General features: G+C 34.7%; 2 protein-coding genes across 2 annotated transcripts; one reads left to right on the forward strand and one right to left on the reverse strand.

Annotated features, from left to right (window-relative positions):
- Positions 1-8,339: 8,339 nt before the first annotated feature.
- Positions 8,340-8,858, reverse strand: LOC117108143 (cell wall integrity and stress response component 3-like). The gene has a single exon (XM_033250096.1). The coding sequence runs from the start codon at positions 8,856-8,858 to the stop codon at positions 8,340-8,342; it is 519 nt and encodes a 172-aa protein (XP_033105987.1).
- Positions 8,859-11,452: 2,594 nt separating this feature from the next.
- On the forward strand, positions 11,453-20,598 carry LOC117108157 (coiled-coil domain-containing protein 138-like). The gene is made up of 11 exons (XM_033250114.1): positions 11,453-11,678; positions 12,188-12,372; positions 13,299-13,469; positions 14,461-14,580; positions 15,350-15,556; positions 16,349-16,483; positions 17,174-17,296; positions 17,650-17,848; positions 18,372-18,548; positions 18,771-18,909; positions 19,452-20,598. The coding sequence occupies exons 1-11, from the start codon at positions 11,498-11,500 to the stop codon at positions 19,618-19,620; spliced, it is 1,806 nt and encodes a 601-aa protein (XP_033106005.1). The 5' UTR covers positions 11,453-11,497; the 3' UTR covers positions 19,621-20,598.
- Positions 20,599-21,171: the final 573 nt, after the last annotated feature.

The raw sequence follows: 21,171 nt of genomic DNA on the forward strand, positions 1-21,171 counted from the left end.
CAATATGATAAAATCATATATAAATATATATTCATATTTATGAACTGCGCAGGGGTATTAAAGATTTCAAGTGAATGATAATGTGCGTATTATTCGTTTATTTCTTTGTGTTTCCTTCAATTCTCTTGGGTATGTTTTATCCAAAATCTGAAAGCTGCAAGAAAAATAAATATATTTATTGTATAAAATGATCAGTTTAAATATTGAATGATTATTGTTTTAACTAAATTATGAAATAGATTTCAGATGGTAACAATATTCAATTCAATTAAAATCTAAGATACGTTTTATTGACCATTTATTAAAGTATAGTATATGAAAACGCAACAAAAAGAATAGCATGAAGCACATACTAATTTCCATTGTTTCAATTACAAGATCATGTTGCAATCATGAATATATCACCGTAAATGGAAGAAAGAGAATATAGCAGAAAGATATTTTGTTAGTGGAAAGATAGCAAAACAATAATACTTAGGCCTATGATAAACCGATTCACGAACTAAAATATATAGGGCCTAGGCATATTAAATGTTTCGTTTTCGCAACTCCTTCGGCGCTCCATATATTTGTTCTAAATAAACCGCGACCGAAACGAAGCGCGACCGAAACAAAGCGCGACCGAAACGAAGCGCGACCGAAAAGATCGGCTACCGTGAACCTTAGGGGTGTACAGTCTGATCTCTATGTAAGGGGGTTTAGGATTGATGGGTAACGTAGATAATTTGTATGACAATTAATTGTTAATTTGCGTATGAACCTACGGATTGCCGGGAAATCTGAAATTCAGGTTGGGGCAGATCCGTGAAGAGTCTCACTTATTAGAGTGGGTCTTGAGTGCGATAGCACATGGAAAATATATAACCTATATAGTATTTGAGCGTTAGCTCCAGTTTTTAGAAACAGTGAATATTAAATTGGCGACAGCCCTATGAACAGCGATAGCTGGAAATTAGACGGTATATACGGTAGTGGGCTAAGAAAGCCGAGTTTATGTATTTTTGAGGAGCCAGTACAGACTGTAAGTTGGAAATACAATATTCTTAAAGTATTAGACTTATCGTGTGCTAATTATATTTCATTATAGATTCTGCTTAGTATATCGATTTATAGTTTGGTTTATCCTATTATTGATTATCATATGATAAATTGTATTGGAATGTACCGTATGTAATTGATAGGCCCTAGTTTAATCTTTGGTGACGTTGTATTGTTCGCTCAGATATTAGTTTTTAGTATTAGCTGATACTTAACTAATTATGATCGGTATTATTACTATTATTATTACTACTACTACTACTACTACTACCTACTACTACTACTTCAACTACTACTACTACTACTACTACCACCACTACTACTACTACTACTACTACTACTACTACTACTACTACTACTACTACTACTACTACTATTATTACTGTTATTATAACTGTTAATGCATAACCTGCAAACGTCATGCTGTGATTGATGTGTATTTCAGGGCTTCTCTGCATGGTAATTTTAATTTCTGAAACTGAATGGAAATATTGTCTGTCTGATTGGGGAAAGGACACGGTAATTCAGTGGCTTCATACAAACGACAGACCTGGCACAAGCTGGAAGCGAGGCGCAGAAGCACGAGCTGAGACAAGTACTATATATATTTCGTTGAAACACTGATTGTTGAAAAGCGATGAACATTGGGGACATTGGGTAATAGGGGTTGATTGCAGTTTAAATGTGTTGTTCTCACTCATTGAGTCGTAGATAAGGTATTTTGGAGGGGGCTGTTATTTGTGTTGTTTACGGGGCGATGGTTGATCTCAGTTGATGTGTTTTTATGCGGGATGGTCTTGATGTTTGGGGGTTAACTTAGAATTTGCTGATTTAGGGTCGAGGTTTTAGTTAAGCATTGAATAGTAGGGGTGATGTATGTTGTTCGAGGGGTTGGTCCTGATTCGTAATAAATTATTTTGCATTAATACGTACATTTGCCTTTTGACTTGCTTATTCAGACGTGATCCGTTTAAAGGGGAATAACACGGGGAACATCGCTTGTGACAGTAAGGGTTGGTGATGGTATACCCGGTGTGATACCTTGTACTTGTCAGGCATGTGTTACATGTTGGGCCATGTGGGCTTTGTATTCATTTTTTGAATAAAGTGTGCTACATACAATAAAAATCAATTGGCCTGTTTCAAATGTGCTGCACACAATGAAACGTTGAAAGTACTACCAACAGATAGGGGGCGCCCTATTAGAATTCGAATAGCCTTACATTACTGCAACAATTATCACAAAACTCGCATTTTGAAGGACGTCCTCTAGTTCGTGGTAGTACTTTTTGAAATGCAGTAGGCTTACGCTCCAATGAAACGCCGGGAGTCTTATCTGACCTCTTGTAGTTCTATATTACGAAGACCCAGGTGGGAAATGATGAAAATAAATTAATGCGTTTGTATTACGTACATGATATTATTGCTTATTACGTGATCGTTATAATGCATCCAGTGCCGTAGCTAGGTGCGTGTCCCAGGCTAATGATGCTGAGCTCTTTGATGTGAAGCGTCAACCGATGGCTGTATGCAGTAGAGGGTGGGGTACTAGTCGTCAATTTTCCCCTCGTCGTATGGTAGGGAAATCATCGAAAGATCCCGACTAAGTTTACCGATTCACGATTTCTGGAAATTCATCGTAAGAAGTGCTTTTTATCTTGAAGAAGATTCCTTTAGTAGATGAATAAAGTATTCAGTTATAGGAATTTCTTGAACCAATCAGAAACCCCCAAAACATGAGGTGACTTCAATAACTGCACTACCAAAAAGCTCAATGCTTGAGACTAGTCTATGAATTTGATTAATTATTCGGTAAATGAACATACAATTCTCACAAACTATTTTTATTGATTAAAGATAATTTTGTTGTCTGGAAAACCCAGAAATTATGTTCCACTGGCAATGTTACAAGTGTTAACAACATGTACGCTAATAAATAAAAGATAACAAGCATATAAATCTATAAGCACCAAACAATATCGAGTTGTACAAAAAGAATATAAGCCATTGATATGACATTGATATGATATGTATTTTTGTGCAGTTTGTTTTAAATGTTGTATACACCTCGGTAAATGAACATAGTTCTCACAAACTATTTTATAAATGATAGGTAATTTTGTAAAATTTGTTTAAAATTTTGTATAATAATTAATGAACAACAAAGTATTAAATTATAGAAAAAATATTTTTCTATGAAACAATAATTAACCACACTAGTAGTAGGGTCTGTATACCAAATATCACCGGCACAATAACTCGGACTTTTAATGTGATGATATCTAGCCTGTTAATCGTTTAGGAAAATATGTTTTTATTCTAATTATTCTGCCTAACCAATTACGCAATTTCTTTTTGTTTGTTAGCAGCAACTAGTTGGCAGTTTAAACCCCTCTCTTGGCGACATAAGCTTAGGGACCTCGGTTCCCCGCTCGGTTCCAACAACTTTTTTCGCGACCCAAAATCAGCATTTACTGGAAAACTGGGGACCCCATGTCGACTTGCGTAATATGCAGTAGGCCTATTCTTCAAGTACTATTTTGCTATTAAACTATTTCAGATACTAAAGTGATGTTGCTATTGTTAAAGTTAAATCAACCCGTCCCCTAGCTAGACTCGTTGATCAGGGTGAGGGGTGGGGCTGTACTAGAAGGGCCACGCCCACCTTAGTCCGCCACGTTTGGAGCTGAATTTAAATGGCCGGGCCCTCCCGACATGTTTTCACATCAAAGCGAATACCAACAGGGAAACACGTAAACGACACTCTTAAAAGCCTTTGGGGTGATGCCATTATGTCAGTAGGTGTTCAATCTTCACCAGATTTCCCCAATATTTACCCTCAATAACTGTTATTGCTATTATTAAAAAAAGATAATTGTGTGCTCTGTTGTGTACGTATACTAGGCCTACTGTCCATCGGCACACAGATATGCCTATTTAAAGTCTATAAATGTATGAAGAATCAATTGCGACCCTGCAACCGTGTCAGTGGCCCATGTTGGTAACAGTCCCGTTTTGCGTTTCGCGAGCGAAGCGGGCCTTATGCCGGGGGAGCCCATGATCCCCGTGGGGGTGGGGAGAACCCTCTGAAGCATTGACAAATTAAGATTTTAAGCGCCTTATAAATGGATTTCTATTGTATTAAAAATTTTATTAATTTGAATGTTGTTAGGGACCTGAAGTTGTGACTTTTTTTTACCAACAGGTAACATTTAATTGTTATAATGGATCCATCTCCTATCAATGGAGCTCATAATTTCCATCATATTTTGTACCACAATTATTAAGAATCAACGGCTAGCTAGAAGTGCAGGCAAATTATATACAATGCATACTATACCTAACTATAACATTTAGGAACGTTTTTACTGAATTTAGAGGTTATAAAAAATGGACTTTCGAAATGTAGAGGTCAAGTGGTGGTTTGTGGGAGAATCCCCGGACACTCTTGCAAAGTTGCATTTTGAGAGCCTTTATAATAGGATTTCTGAAACCCATAATTTGTGGATACTGTATTGTATTTAAATTTTCATTCATTTTTGGTATTGTAAAGACCTGAAAAAATACCGTTTTTATGTCCTTTACATTTGTAGGCCTACATATAAAATTGTTCATAATGGATGAATCTGCAATCACTGTAATTTTTACCACAGTTATTGAAAATCAACGGTTGGAAGAGCTGGCAAAAATGCAATACTATAGGATTTCATGATAATTAGGAACGATTTTATTGAAATAATGAATTTTGAAAAGTGGACTTTTTGATATTGGTGGGGGGGGGGTGGCTGGCTGGGAGACAGTGCGTTTTAATTGATTTCTCAAACCAGTACCTTCTCCACCCTCCCCCTGCACCTACTCTCCCTGGGCCATAGTGGTTAGTACTAGGCGCAATGGTAGCTAAATTTTATTGGAATTTGAGGGAAAAGTGATGATAATAATATAAACAATATTATATAAATACTGCAAAAAAAAAAAACAGTTATCGTTGACACAGATATTTCATAGTAGGTTTATTTATCATCATCCCCATTATAATTATTAATTATTATTATCATCAACATTATTAAAATTGTGCATGCTATTTATTATATTATAATAGGCATAATTATCATCTTCATTATAGTTATTATCGTCGTCATTATGAAAATTCTGCATGCCATTTGTTACTTCATAGTAGGCATCATTATAATTATTATTATCATCATTATTGAAATCAAAATATTATTATTGCATCCTTTTACGGAAATTCGTTGCTCGTACATTGTTAAAGCTATCGAAATTGGTTAAAATATAAAGATGTACAATAGAGATTGAAAGACAAAAAAATTAGTTACGTTTAAAAGAATAATTAAAAGATTGGATACCGGTTGTATGTATATAATACATTGTAATACATTATTAAAACTATTAAAATTGGTTGAAATATAGAAATGTACAATACCGTTTGAAGGAAAAGTAATTAAAATTGTTATTAAACATTTTGCTTAACGAAATCAGAGAAATATGAGGTGGTAGATGATTGGCCTTATTTATTAAAAATATACAGTATTTTAATGAGAACAATGATTTAAAAGGATTTTAAATGAAGACAGGAAAGTTTATATATATACTGTATATATCTGTCTCTTATACACATCTAGATGTGTATAAGAGACAGGCTCTACACAAGGTTATCAAATTCCCCACTAATTATCTGACATTGATAAATAAGATGTTGGAGCGTTCCTGTATTCTGGGATATCTGCTTACCATTTCAGCTACATAATAGGCAGATTATGGGGTAAGGAGGAGGTGGTGAAGATGCTTGCTTTCAAATCGCAGGGTCAATTCTTGTCACGGCAACATAATTTTTTTTATCATGACCAACAACTTCATTCCCTAAGCCTCATATTGAGACTTAGAAGTGTATGTAGCGAGGGAGTCAATGTAGAGCATCTTGTGTGTTGCCTTGTGAACGGAATTGCCAATTTGAAGAGTGACTAAGTTCAATGTCTGACATATCCTTGGTCCTATTGCCTAACACTGGATAATAAAAGTAAAGAAGGGGCTTCAAAAATGAAAGAAATAATGGTGAAAAATAAATTGGTATTCAAATGTAAACTTGAGGGTGTCATTTCCGGCCATCTAGCAGTGGGGCCGGAGACAGCTAGTTAAGTTTGAAGATAACTGGTAGTTTAGAATTTGATATTTGTTTAAGCAGCTACAGTAGCGTTAATATTTTACTTTACTTTTATTATCCAGTGTTAGGCAATAGGACCAAGGATATGTCAGACATTGAACTTAGTCACTCTTCAAATTGGCAATTCCGTTCACAAGGCAACACACAAGATGCTCTACATTGACTCCCTCGCTACATACACTTCTAAGTCTCAATATGAGGCTTAGGGAATGAAGTTGTTGGTCATGATAAAAAAAATTATGTTGCCGTGACAAGAATTGACCCTGCGATTTGAAAGCAAGCATCTTCACCACCTCCTCCTTACCCCATAATCTGCCTATTATGTAGCTGAAATGGTAAGCAGATATCCCAGAATACAGGAACGCTCCAACATCTTATTTATCAATGTCAGATAATTAGTGGGGAATTTGATAACCTTGTGTAGAGCGGGGCTTGACTTTCCCAAAGCATTCTATTAGGTCTCTCATCGCCATCTTATATCGAAATTATCGTACTATTATTATAAGAAATGTTACTATCACTGACGCATGTAAAAATGACTTGGTAATAATGACGGTCTATCTAACCTTGTTTCGTAATTAATATGTGACCAATGATGTAAGATGAGCAGATGATTGATTAATATTATTCATTAGCCTCCAGTCATAATGGCAGACATTACACAGAGCGGTGGTGCCTAAATTGAGCGACAGAGGGGTCCGAACCAAGGGATCAACGAAGTTTCGGTTGACGGCCGGAATAAAAAATAAAAAGTTCACGAGGAGAGGTTTCAGGGGCGGATACAGGGATGTCCATAAAGGGGTGAGGACCGAAAGCTGGGCCGATCGAGACAACACAGTCCGCGAAATTTTGTGTTCTAGACGCCCGAAAATAACATTTGAGGCGTTCTGGGCTTTCATTTTTTCTTTTTCTTTCATTTTTTCTTTTTTTTTCCCTTCTTTTTTTACCTCCCAAAAGGGGGCCGGGTCGAACCCCCTAAATCCGCCCCTGGGTTTTATGGCTTAGTATGGTCCAAATGTACCATTTGACCACAATATTTGGGATTGGTCATCAAAATAACATTATTTGGATAAGCAAATTATTATTTTTTTCCCAATTTTTTTGGTCCGACGACGTCGTTCGTTGGACGACAGGGGGTTCAGGCTGTCGACGGGGAAAATTCCTCCTGCCCTCCGCTGGTGCCACCACTTACACAAGCCTTTTTAACTGAAGTCAGTAATATCTATGCCTATAATTAATGATTTATTAATATTATATTAATTTGAGTGTAAAGTCTATGCATTTTCAACCGAGCCACATGATCTTGGAAAAACGATAAAATCGTAGTAGAAAAAAAAAGATTTTATCGTTTTACGATGAATTCGTTTGATTTTATTTGTGAAATTTTTTTTAATCATATACACGACGAATCGTTATTGAATTGTGCTAATGTAAAAATCTCTAGTATTTTATATTCTACAGGTACAATTGCTTTTTAGCTTATTATCGTTGATCGTTATCGTCATAGTGCAACATGGCCTTTAGTTTTTATGTAACAAGGCTCGGTTTTAATGTTATTTTTAACAGATTTTTTTTATGTTAAAGGGTTTTATAACCAAAAGTGTTGGGAGGGGGAGGGGAGGAGCCACACTTTGCCCAGCTGTAATTTAAAGCAGTTAAAATTGATATAATCTCAGTACCATTTTAAACAATGAATGTGAAGTTTAAATGTAAATATTATACAGTGTTTGAGTGTGGTACAATTTGGTGCTGTGATTTTCCTAAATATAATTTAGTAAAATAATATCTTAAATATTTAAAGTTTTGAAAAGGATTGTAAACCTAAAGCCCTGTGCAGATCAAATTTGTTTTGACAAAGACATGTGAGATGCCTAAATATGGTCATGATGACGTCACACCAGGACCATATATAGGCACATCATGACCATATATAGGCACATCATGACCATATATAGGCACATCATGACTATATATGGGCATACAACAGGTTTTTTTATCAAAGGTAATTTGATAAGTCTGAACAGAACTTAAGCAAGTGTCCTGCATAAGAGCTACCCGTCAATCCAACTAAAAATTTACGGGATCTTTTGCCAAAACGTTGCATTGATTCTGAACGAAATATTCAATTGTGTCCATTATTATGTGACGATGCTGGGGTCACCGTATTAAGCTTGATAAATACTATACTAACTATAAAGCAAAAAAAGATTCCAGATCCGATGACAATTCCGACAATGGCACCGCCAGACAATCTGCTGTCAATCTCAATAGATTTTTCGGTGTTCCATTCCGATACGATGGTTAACATAGAATCTGTTTTGGATGGTGTAATCTCTTCACTTGTGCTTGTTGTGGACACTGTGGTGTCTTCAGTTGTTGTTGATGATGTCTCTCGACTTGTTGTCTCTCCATATGCATTTGTTGATAATATGATGGTATTTATCAGTATGGTTAATGCCGTTGTATTTTCAGGAAAATCTGTAGGCCTGGTGGACGAATTGGTAGGATAGGATGGTGTTGTATTTTTAGTAACATCTGTATTGGACAAATCCTCTGTAGTAGCATTTGATGCAGCAGCGACTGAATTTTCAAAATGTACGCAAATCAAGGAGCAGAAGAATAACCACCAAATGAATGTCATATTCTCCTAAGAACACCAAATTTAAAAGATTTTAACCAATATCAAATCAATGTATGCACAAAAAAGGTCAGGAAGCAATTCAAAATTCTCCTAAACTCTGCTCTTTCTTATTCTAAGTAATTTAGTCTTTAATAATTTGTATCTAAAATTATTGCAGCATCACTAAAAGGTGTTTGATCTACGTATAGGGCCTACATTTTTTGGGGAAAAAAATGTGATTGCCTCATGATTATATTGCACAAAATTAGTCAGAGAAGCAAACATAAATTAGACATAACATTATTGCAATATTTAACATGCAAAAGAAACAAAACGCACATGTTAATACCAGTGACGTACTATATAATTATGTATATATTATGGCAGTTCCGTATTTGGAAATGATGACTTGGACAGGCTGTGTGTGAGGGAGAGTGCGAAGATTAAGTGGCAGAGGGCGGCTTGATGATTGAGTGAGAGGTGCTAACTGGGAAGGTAGATTTTTAACTACTTGAGTGTACTTTATTTCTTAGCAAATTTTGTGGTTGAGGTTTCCTGGCTGCGAACTTTTTTGAAGGGGCGTACACCATTCAATATATGCGACTATTGGATGGTCCTTCCTATTGATAAATAAATTTCGTGATTACCTTTGATTTGTGTCCCATGGTGTCACCTATAGACGTTGGTCTAAATTTGCTACAGTTTCTAATGTTTGCTTCCTTGTTGTCTAATAATTAATATGTATTCAACTTAGAATATAACCATCCAAATCTAATAAAGTATTCGAGAATGACTAGGAAATTTAATGTCATCAGAGCTCAAAACCGATGGTTAATCATTTATCTATTTCCATGGCAACCTTCTAATACATTGTGTAGGCAATCCATTATCTGACGGGTGTCCAGTAACAAAGTTAATGAGGAAGGTTTCTGGTATAAAAATAAAATGAATTAAATAAATCAGAATTCGTCTCGTTTAAAATAAAATTAATTCAGATAAATGTGTAATTGTAATTTTGATCAGTGCGAATCCTAATGTTTTTACCCTTATTTCTGCGTTTTAATTTTTAGTGTAATGGATGGAATTTTCGTATGAACATTAAGAAGACTCCTTGTTTATTTAGTTTCCATGACATTACAATTCAGATTCAGACTTGGTTGTTGTTTTATTGTTCTAATTCTTTGTCAGTTGTCTATACGCTGTGTCATAAAGTGAATAAAGTACTGTAGGCCTATAAGTATGTTAATACTTTATGATTAATTATATTGAGATGTTTTAACTGGATTAACTAGGCATGTGTTGCTATTGTTACTTCGAAGTCAGGTTCACAAGAAAGTTTTTTTTATATGTTGTACAACTGCTTTTCAAAGACACAAAAAGGTGTTTGAGACAATATGTCTAAATTTGTTCAAACACCCTTTTTTGTCTTAAGCCAGGCACTCACTGCGTCGCACGACGAATCCAACTCTGCACCATGTGAACGCAGACGACGCGACGTCGTTTGCTGATTGTCGGTGGCAGTCTGAACGGATCGTCATTAAATAAAAACAATCCGATGCGCGCGCGTAGTGACGTTGACGACCGTCGGGTTCAGTGGGTGCAACCCTCCGGAGCTTGACATTAAATGAACACACCAAAGAAAATTGAGTACCGTCCGTCACAAATCACGTGTTCATTAAAGGAACCAAAAAAAAAACAAACAAACAAACAAACAAAAAATCCATTTAATTAATTATATGCAAAGACTAATTATGGTCTTATTTATGAATCTGTTAAAAGTCAATAACTTAATTTTATTATGATTTTCTTTTTTGTTAAACCAGAAATAACTTAATTGTATAGTAAACAATTAAATTCTATAAGTTGAAATAAAATAATAAACGTAAGCGCACGTGGCTCTTAATCTTTAGATTAGGCCTACCTAAAAACCTCCTTGTCATAATTATGTTTGTTAGACTCTTTCAATCATAAGTCAACCATCTTTCCTATATAAACCCATATTTCTCTTTTAATTATATTTTTGTTATGGTTTTACTCCGAATAATTTAATAAATTAAAATGCTGTAATGACATTCAAATGTCACGAAAAAAAGAAAAGATAAAATTAAATGTAATAAATACAGGCTACACAACCGTAGATGACATATCATGCTTTGTATGACCACAACAGCGGCATATCTAAGGCTATTTAGAGGAGCGCACTCTCCCATAAACAGTTTTTTCACTCTTTCCTCTAAAAACTTGCTGAGTGAAATAATACACTGCAATAGTTCATATTAACTCATATACCCAGTTAGGACCTTATTCACTTTCTAATCATCCACTATCGCCATCTCAGAACTCCTAAATGCGCCACCAGACTAGATATAGTGAAGCAGAAACTTCCATCAATAAAATAAAGAAGATAATGATTACAAAGATGATTTATTGCCAGAAATAATAGAACATACATTAGATGGTGTGTATATACATGAATTGAATAAACTACTGGAGGAATCAGATGTTTAGAATGTATAGTTGTATATTTTGTTTGTGTCTACAGTATAATAATTTATTAAATAATATTAATAATATAGATAATGATGATAATAATTATTACAATAAGTTGCCATCCTGTCATTCAACATTTAGTTTCATTACCATCTATCAAATCATCGTCAATGGACTACTCCAGCTCTGCGTGGACTCCAGGACATCTCTCCAGTCCCGAGCGACGACATTACAACCGAGCACTTAAAGAAATGTACAAGATTGTAAAGATCAGTAGCAAGCGCTTGGACGCTGCCAACGAGTCTATGAGGATGTTAACTCCACAGAGGAAATCCAGGCCTGGAAATCATGGTAAGTGCAGACATAAAATTCGCATTCAATAATCAAGCAGATGGTTTCTTGGATCTTTGGTACAAACCCATTACTTGCTGTTAGAGTATTAAGTATGGAGTTGATATGGTATATCAAGATATGGGGGCATGTAGATGAGAGGGTGTTTCACTACATTCTGCCTATCATACAAAGAGTCGCATACCTTATGGTGAAAGTTGGTTTCCTGCTTTTGCAACTTCCAGGCAATGATGCCAAATTAATAACTAAACAAATAATTGTCTTCCAATCAAAGGGTCCTGAATTCAAATCCTTTGACACCAGGAGTTTTGCTCCATTCCATACCTAGCCCTTGTTTGTCAGTGTTGTACAAGTTATTAGTTCCTCATTAGATGTATGCTATGAAGTCTCATTTTTTCACCTTTCCAGTTGCTTCTTCATGATGTCGAGGAGAGATCTAATTTGTGAAATGTGAAGCCTGGACTATTAGTTTATATCCCAATTTTCAAATTTCTTATTTTCAATCCTAGATGTTACTGACATGAAATATTCTCAAAGTCCAAGCCCTTCCCAATTGCAACATGACTACATTTCCCGTAACAACCAGAGGCAGAAAAGCCGGCGACAAGATGGTCTCATAAATGAGGACGCTGCAAACCATGCTGATATTCAGGATGTGTACGTTGAATTAAATACCATAAGCAAACGCTTACAGGTAAGATCGACTGAATGAAAATAGCAGACAGTATTTCAGTTGGCTAAACTTGGATGTAACTAGTTGTAACTTGCTGTAACTGGTTAAAGCTGGTAAATTGAGTGCTGTACAACCATGTAGATACTCTTTGAATTTTTGTATTCTTGCTTACTTCTAAACAGTTTGTATGTAGTTATATTCAACTCAGGTTTATTCTATTCTTAACTTGTGTATTTTATTGCTTGTAGTTTCCACCTGTTCCCACACCTGAGGGAAAACTGTATTTGGCAAAGACAAGCCAAACCAGTCACTTGTTACAGAAATTGATTTTTAGTTATTAATACAGGTTAAAATAAGAGCTATAAAAAATCTTAATCCTTTAAATCCAACATTTCATTATGAAGTTACAGGAGTTTAAACATACAGCTGTTTAAAGAACAATATTTGAGAAAACAGCCTTCAAAGTTTAGATTTTGGGCATTTCTCAGGCAGAAATCATTACCATTACAAATTGTTGTTTTCACATTAAAATTGGGGAAAATAACAGCATAGCAAGTTATAAAATAGATTTAAAAAATATTGACATTTAAGCATGTTTTAACCATCAACTCTGAAATAGGATTTGTGACTAGTGACTGGTTTGGCTTGTCTTTGCCACAAATTTGAAATTGTTTGTAGCTCATAACTGTCTTTATTAATTTAAACATTGCAAGAAAAAATGTTTACTCAGGTACATCAAATAAGAAGCTGAGTTGCTGCTTCTTTTATTTTATACCTCAATGATTCAACCCATCTATTAGTCAACGACCTACCCATCCAATTTCCAAAAATTACAACTCTTGGGGAGCATATTTTTTCTTAAGTAATTAGTGAACTTCCTGCAGTTTTAGAAATGTAACTTGAACATACGTATAACTGCTAACTAGTGTACAATTTTACAATTTCAGAAAGAAAACGAAATCCTCAAAGAACGAGAACATGAAGTGGCGTTACGGGAACAGGAGGTTTATGGACGAGAACGAATGCTGGAAGAACAGGAGGAAATGAGTAGAACAGTGCATAATGAAAGTCGGAGTATACAAAAAGAAATCGCAGGAAGGTGGAAGCAACTTCAGGAAGTAAGAACTAACACACTGTAGGAGTAATCCTCATTTGTTAAAATTTTTATTTCATTCTTTTCGACAGGTACAAATATTAAAAAATACAATATGAAAGGGGAGAGCTACGGCAGAGGGGCAAAAATGGTTGAAACTACTATCGCCTAAGGGCATGCCTCTTCAACTTCTACTTCCATAAACTAATACAAACATAAATTAACTTAAACCTAACATTGTACACACTATAAAAATCATTTAATAAGCTAATAACGACCCAACCTGTATTCTCACCCCCGACCCAAAAAAATACTCGTCAATTAGAAATGGCAATTATTTTTTTTTTATACAAATAGCTATTTTACAATTGTATTATAATTACGTAAGTATAAAAATATAATTGTACTTAGAAAAGTGAAGTTAATAGTAAGTTACAGTACTTAAATATAGAAAGTCAGGAACTCAAATATAGGTAAAGGTAAGGTAAGCTAAAGGTAGGAGAATAACCCATAACTTGCGGCGCCATTGTGCTGAATTGCGTATGGGCGTGGTCCGTGAATTACTAGCAGCCGTAAAGAGGCAGTTATGGTAGCTACATGTTCACATCATTCCACACGACATGGGCTGAAAAGAACCATAATATCAGAGTAACCACCTACACCAAGCCTCCATTTGAAGTCCCTATACGAGAAGACTTGCCTGGACGAGGAGCAGCTGGAACCAGCGCCGATGTTAAGTCTGTAATTAAAGGCGCCCCTGCCTTACTGCTCAACCACTCAACTCGGGAGATTTTGATTGCACTTAGAAGTCATCTGCGCAAATGCGAGAACATTGAGTTCTTCTTGTCTGGATTCTAGTATGCATTTTTGCTCGTATCAATGTTTTGAAGGACGGTCACTGATAAATGAATGTTTTCTAGGTTTAGGACACCACATACAAATTGAAAGCCCTCTATTAAATTTAATTTACAGTACCAAGTTTTTCTGGCTCAGTATGTTCAATATTTTGATTACAGGATCATAAATGTCAGTTACAAGAGATGGATAGTCTGCTGAAAGAAAGGAATAAAGAAATAAAAAGAATGAAAGCATCGTTTGACACTCTAAAACAAGCCAATGATTCTCTCCGAAAACAGGTGAGTAAATGATAACTAATTAATAAATAATTAAATTATAAATACCACAAGTGGTTGAATAGTTAAAACATTTTTTCTCTTTCAAAACAAATTCTTGTTCAATCTAGGCCTTTCCATGTGTGATTTTTTCTTGGTTTTATGCTGATGTCATAATTTAAGTTTTAATGTACAGGTATTATTTCTAAATTTTAAGGTTTTTATTGTTAGTTAAAGTCAAGATGGATGTAGCAGGGATTGCAAGTAGGAAGAAGTCAATTCTGGAAGATCTGCTAAATGAGTTTTTTAAACACATTTAATTTATTTTGCAGTGCATGGTGATACTCATCTGCACTTAATTCCATGAGATAACTGATCATACCGGGGCGGATCCAGAGATGTCTAAAAGAGGGGGGTTGAAAGTGGGACAGATCGTGATAACACCAACCTAAATGGTCCAGGTCATGTCCCCGCGTAATTTTCGTTTTCTAGACGCCCAGAAATAGTCTCTCAGGCGTTGTGGGCAATCTACTTTTTACTTTTTCTTTCTTATTTTTTTTTCTTTATTTAACATTCCAAAAGGGGAGCCCGGTGCCCCTTCCTTCTAAATCTGTCACTGCATACTGTATAATAAAAATATGCAAATATATGAATTTGCGGAAGATGGGTTATTTTCTGGGAGATTCTTGCTAGCTTGTGAGAGTGCGGGAGACCATCACAAAAATGATAAGCTTTGTTAGATCGACCACCCATGGTAATATAATTTTAAACAATTTCATCATTTCATTATCAGCTCACCAGTGCACAAGAAATGAATAGCAAGTTTGAGTCGCAGGCCAACAACTTACAACGACGCCTACAGAATATACTGAGGAAACAGGAATATGATGAACGTGTAAAAGATGTGGAGAAATTAACTGTGAAAGAAAAAATTGAAGCTGAAAAGAGTACAACAAAGGAATTAAGGGAAGGAGGGAAGTTGCCACCAAGACAACATAAGGTGTGTGTTGACTTTATTAACATTATGCATTTTAATTGTTCGTATCTATGTGTTTAAGCTGTCATTAGCCAAATAGCCAAATCCTAGTAAAAAGCTAAAAACTTTTGCTAAATATTTTAACTCAAAATTAGCCAAGAGCTGGTGGAATTAAAGCTATAATTTCTTATATTCTTCTGTCTTTTGTTTTCGCTAATCAAATTTCTATTTGGCTAATTATTTTTATACTGAATTAGCCACATTGTTAAATATTATGCTTGGCCAGCTTAAACCCTGTTTAGTTTTATGTAAAGTTAGGCATAGTATCTTAAGTTATGTGAATATGGTTGATGTTTTAATCATTGTTGTAATTCAAATCATATTATTTTTGTTATTCTCATCATCATCATCATCATCGTCATCATCATCTCCCTCTGTATATTATTATTTTGCTGTTGCCATCGTTATGATTATTATTCTCTTTTGTGTAGTTACCAAATTTCTCTCAATCATCATCAGCATCATTATCATCATCACCATCAATTTCTTCATCGTCATCATCATCATTTTCTTCTTCGTATCATTTTCTTCTTTGTCATCATCATCATCATTTTTTTCATCTTTGTCATTATCATCATTCTCTTTATCATAATCACCATCCAAACCATCCTTTACTTTATCATCATCAACATCATCTTCATCATTCTCATTATCATCTTCATATGAGTGTTTCTGCAATTTTCTCTTGCTTCCTAACTGAAATAATCTTTAAAATTAACTTACCTTTAAATTTATTTTCATATTCTCTCTATATAGCCTGCAACATTGGTTTTTGATATGTTAGGCCAGTTGTTGGATTGGATTTGTGAGGTACACTTAAGATTCACAAACACAACACAACTCACTACAAACCATCAAACAGTGACACTTACCAGAGAAAAGTGTTGTAAGGTATGACAGGCCAATATTTTTAATTCTTTTTTTTTATATTTTAGTGAATATTATATTTCCATCAGGCTAGATCAGTTGTGTCTGCAACTCATTGTCATATACGGTATCCAACTGTTATGGGGAAAAGCTACTGATGATTTGAGAAACTGACTTATCTAGAAGTATCTTCATCAGGATTGAGGTGTCTAGAACATGTGAATTGGACCTTGAATGTTATATTTATATCAAATCTGTTTAATTAAATGATTTTGGGAGTGTAGTGCTGGTTAGTTATTACCTTTGATGCTGTAAAATGATACTTATGTAATTGTGGCAAAGACAAGCTAAACCAATCACTCGTTGCAAATCGTGTTTCAGAGAAAATGGCCAAAACATGCTGAAATGTCAAAATTCTTGAAATCTATTTTATTGCACTAAAGTAACCTTTATATATCTATACAGTACATCATGCTATGTTATTTTTCCCATTTTCAATGTTAAAATAAAAATTTGTAATCGGATTTGGCGATGGTTTCTGAATGAGAAACTTTGAAGGCTGATTGTCAGATTTAAATGATTCATTCACCATTTTATAGCTCTAAAATTCTCCTGTTTAACCCTGTATAAATAACTGAAAATCGTTTTTTGTGAGGAGTGACTGGTTTGTCTTGTTTTTGCCACAATTGATGATTGATTTTTGTTTTGTTAAAGATTTTGCCTCAGTTGGTAGAAGTTATCGGTCAACTCCCTCCAGTATGTGTTAAGATTCATCTTCCGTGCTTACAGTTCCTGTATTGGTCTTTGCTTCAGATAGAGTCTCAGGATGTATCTCAGGTACTTTATTTGCTTAGGTTTAAATAATGATCATGATGAGGATGAAGATGATGATGATGATTATGATGAGAATGATGGTGATGATGATGATGACATTCAAGATTAATTAATAGACAGTAAAACTTGCCTAAGTCGACTGTGCCTAAGTCGACTGTGGCTAAGTCGAATAATTTATAAATCAACCTTATTTTACTTGCCACACTTGTTGTGTTTTCCATTAACTAACAATCTGTAAGTCAAATTTTATCTAAGTCGAACAATATTTCAATGGCATTTTGGATTTGACATAGGCAAGTTCAATTGTAAATGATAATGTTTTTTATGTTAGCCTTTTTAAAATTGTCACCCTTTAGCGTGCGTCTATGACTTCAACATATCGCAGACTTGGCGAAGAGCTCTTCAAGCCCAGTGCAGTGCGAAGCATAGATGGGGAGTCTGCTGGTGGAAGGATAGCTGCACCAGAAAGACCAAAGACTGGCTGTTTCTTTAAGAGTCCTTCGATTCACTCAAGATTTTTATCCTGCCTGATAATATTAAGAACACTTACACAAGGTAAACCAAAGTTTGAAGATTATACTGTATGTGTTTGCTGCCCTCTGTAGTTCATTCCCTTTAAGATAATCTGTGTTTAGCTACAAATTGCTGTAACTGTGTTAAACTCAATACAAATGAGTCAATATTATTTCTATGAGATGACAACACGACATGCGATGGATTGTTTCAAATGACATTCTGTTCAGCCACCAGAGATCAGCGGGCTAGTGTTACGTCAATTTTTATTGTTTTATAATTATTTGAATACATTGTCATTCAACAGAACACAAAATTTGCATAAAAAGAGCTAAACAAACATTTTACCCAAGGACAGAGGAAGTATTTTTAACATGACCGCATGACATAAACACTTGCTCACGCTGTTATTACCTCATGTTTAATGCCACTCTCAGCCATTTTTAAAAATTGTATTGTGGGTAATAATAAAATAACCTCTGAGATCCAAATAAGTGTTTACTCTGAAATACCTTTATTGCATACTTGATAAACCTTTCCTTTTTACCTTTTCTTTTTTTTGTAGTTGATCACCTTGCACATGTTTTTGATGTTTTGCGAAGCGACTTGAAAGACGATAGATGTAAAGAATTGTTCATGCAATACCGAGCCACGCCAGTCTTCCTCTCATTCCTGAAACCATCCAATAAAACATTTAATAACATGGCTGTGGATATCTACTTACAAATGGCCACAGAATCAGGTATATTACTTTGTTCCTTAGACGAGACATTTTATACCTTCTTTATTGAACCACCGGTAATCATAAATTCAGATGAAAATAAATTTAATTTTTGGCCTGAAAGAAATTTAAAACAAGCTATAATAAGAATAAACATCTTTCCTTTTTTGTTCTTCATTTTTTAGCAGGGAAACTAAGAGCCTGTTACACTATACACTATTTTATTGTGTGTTTTTTTTCCAGTGGTATTAGCACCATTTCTTGAAAGCTGTAGCAATGAGGCCTGGTTTCGATGCTGCCTATCATTGCTAAAATCTCCATCACTAGACCATAAACTGATGGAGAAGTTGAGCATTATTCTGCAAAAGCTGTCAAAAATCAGGTAGGTCATTATTACTATTAATATTTTAGGCCCTGTCTACCATACCAACTTTTATTTGATTAAAACATGACATGCCTAAATATGGTCTTGATGACATCAGATCATGACCATATATAGGCACATCATGACTATATATGGTCTTGATGGCATCACATCATGACCATATATAGGCACACCTTGACTATATATGGGCATAAAACAGTTTTTTGTCAAAGACAAACTTGACAATCTGGACAGGGATTTAGACACCAAAAAATTGTTATAGAAGAAAATATACATACAAATTCTTTTGTAAACGTCAACGATTACTTTGTCATTTAATGTGGTTGAAAAACTTGCTACCATATTTGTTTAAGTTTTTGATTTCTGTTATTGATTCTAGAAGATAAACAATTATTTCTGATTTATAGTTTAAATTTTTTAATTTCTGGTTTAATAATTAAAGGAAATTCACTTTAACCTGAGTTCCTGTGATATTTATAACATTTGTATCATCAAATCTATTGAATTATCTCAATATTAGTATTTGACTTTTTATTAAGATCGAACAAGAGATTATTTGAGGTGCTCGGCTTTTCAACCATTATTCAAGAGCTGGTCCACAGCTGTAACCATGACGATGCGTTTCTTGCACTCAATTTTCGCTCGATCCTCTTCAACCTGAATGTAAACAAAGTCTCACCATCGCAACTGAAAAGTCTTTTGAGTTGAATCTGAACAAAGTATTTATGTTACAAAACTGATTGAAAATGTGCTGGGGTGTAGCTGGCTAATGTTCAATCCCGGGGTTGACTCGGGCCTGGCGTAGACTCTCACTCCCCCGGTGTGAACAAATCAAAGTGTACACACAACATTTTTAAAACATTTATTCAGAGAGTAAAAGGTTAACCTCTAACCTGGAAGTTACAGCATCAAATTATATTTGATGCACACAGAATATTAGCTGCATATCTAGCCGTTGAAAGTGTAGTTGCGCACTTTTATAACAGTCAAGATACCAAAGAAAGACATATGCTGATTGGTTGATTATTACTGACTGAAGGATCACGTAAAGTGTTCCTTTCTCGGCTTGAATATAGTTTTACAACAACCAGCGTGAGCTCAAGTCTGATTAGGTTCGTACGTAGAAGCGATGACGCTGCGTGACATGCATCTAACGCAAGTCAAATCTTTATTTTTCAGTTTATTTTAAACATATAGTTTATTCCATCTTATAAATGATGGTGGTCACTCGCTGTAATATAGTTTATTCCATCTTATAAATGGTGGTCACTCGCTGTTGTGTAAAAATATGAAAGTGGAGAAAAACACATTATTACATATGATATAATACTTTTATTCTATTAACTATATAATAATAATAGTGTAGTTTTATATAGCGCACAAATCCATCTAATGTAAGATGCTCAGGGCGCTTGAAATGTGGATGAAAAACCTATATGTGGGGTTGTAATTTATTGAATGTGAGGGGGAAACTTCTCACTCCTATAGTTATACATTTATCACATAGGTATTGGTTAATGATAGAAACAGTGCTTGAATACAGCCCACAGTATACAGTATATCACAAATCAAGGCAGACATCTCATCAAACAGCGCCCTCATTGGGATTGTAATATGCCAAAAGAGCTGACTAAATCACAGTCTTTCTATACCATTTACCAGTTTGTTTACATATCTGTTTATATGTTACTATGCAACATCTGTGTTGCATAGTAATATATAAACAGATATGTAAATATGTTACTATGCAACACAGATGTTGCATAGTAACATATAAACAGATATGTTACTATGTTACTATGCAACATCTGTGTTATACATCTACTGAAATTCTGTCTTGTGTATTCAAATATAGGAATCAAGTTGATCTCTGTTTCTTTTGAAGAGAGTGCTTCAATTTTTACAAAAAACCACAAGTGAAGTTGTGTTGTTATAGTGACGTTGATCACTAACAACGCAAATAACTTCGCTGGAGCCTTTTTAAACTTCATAAACATTCACTTCAAGTGGTTAGATGATTTGAAAAATAATCATTACGTTAAATTTAAATTTAATATTTAAAGGTTTTGTAAGAATCATTAGTTTTAACAATATTTAAAACAAATGCAAAAAGAAACTTGTCTAAAGTTATACGTCATGGAGGTCCATGGGCGTGTCCATATTTACCCTTCATCCAAGCCAATCATAAGGTACACAGCAATGGTGTTAACATTCAACAGACATAGGCTAATGAATATATACGTATTACAATGATGACGT

The sequence above is a fragment of the Anneissia japonica genome, unplaced genomic scaffold, assembly GCF_011630105.1.
Source record: "Anneissia japonica isolate Jap-2015-1 unplaced genomic scaffold, ASM1163010v1 scaffold288284_len1145801_cov181, whole genome shotgun sequence".
Lineage (NCBI taxonomy): Eukaryota > Metazoa > Echinodermata > Crinoidea > Comatulida > Comatulidae > Anneissia > Anneissia japonica.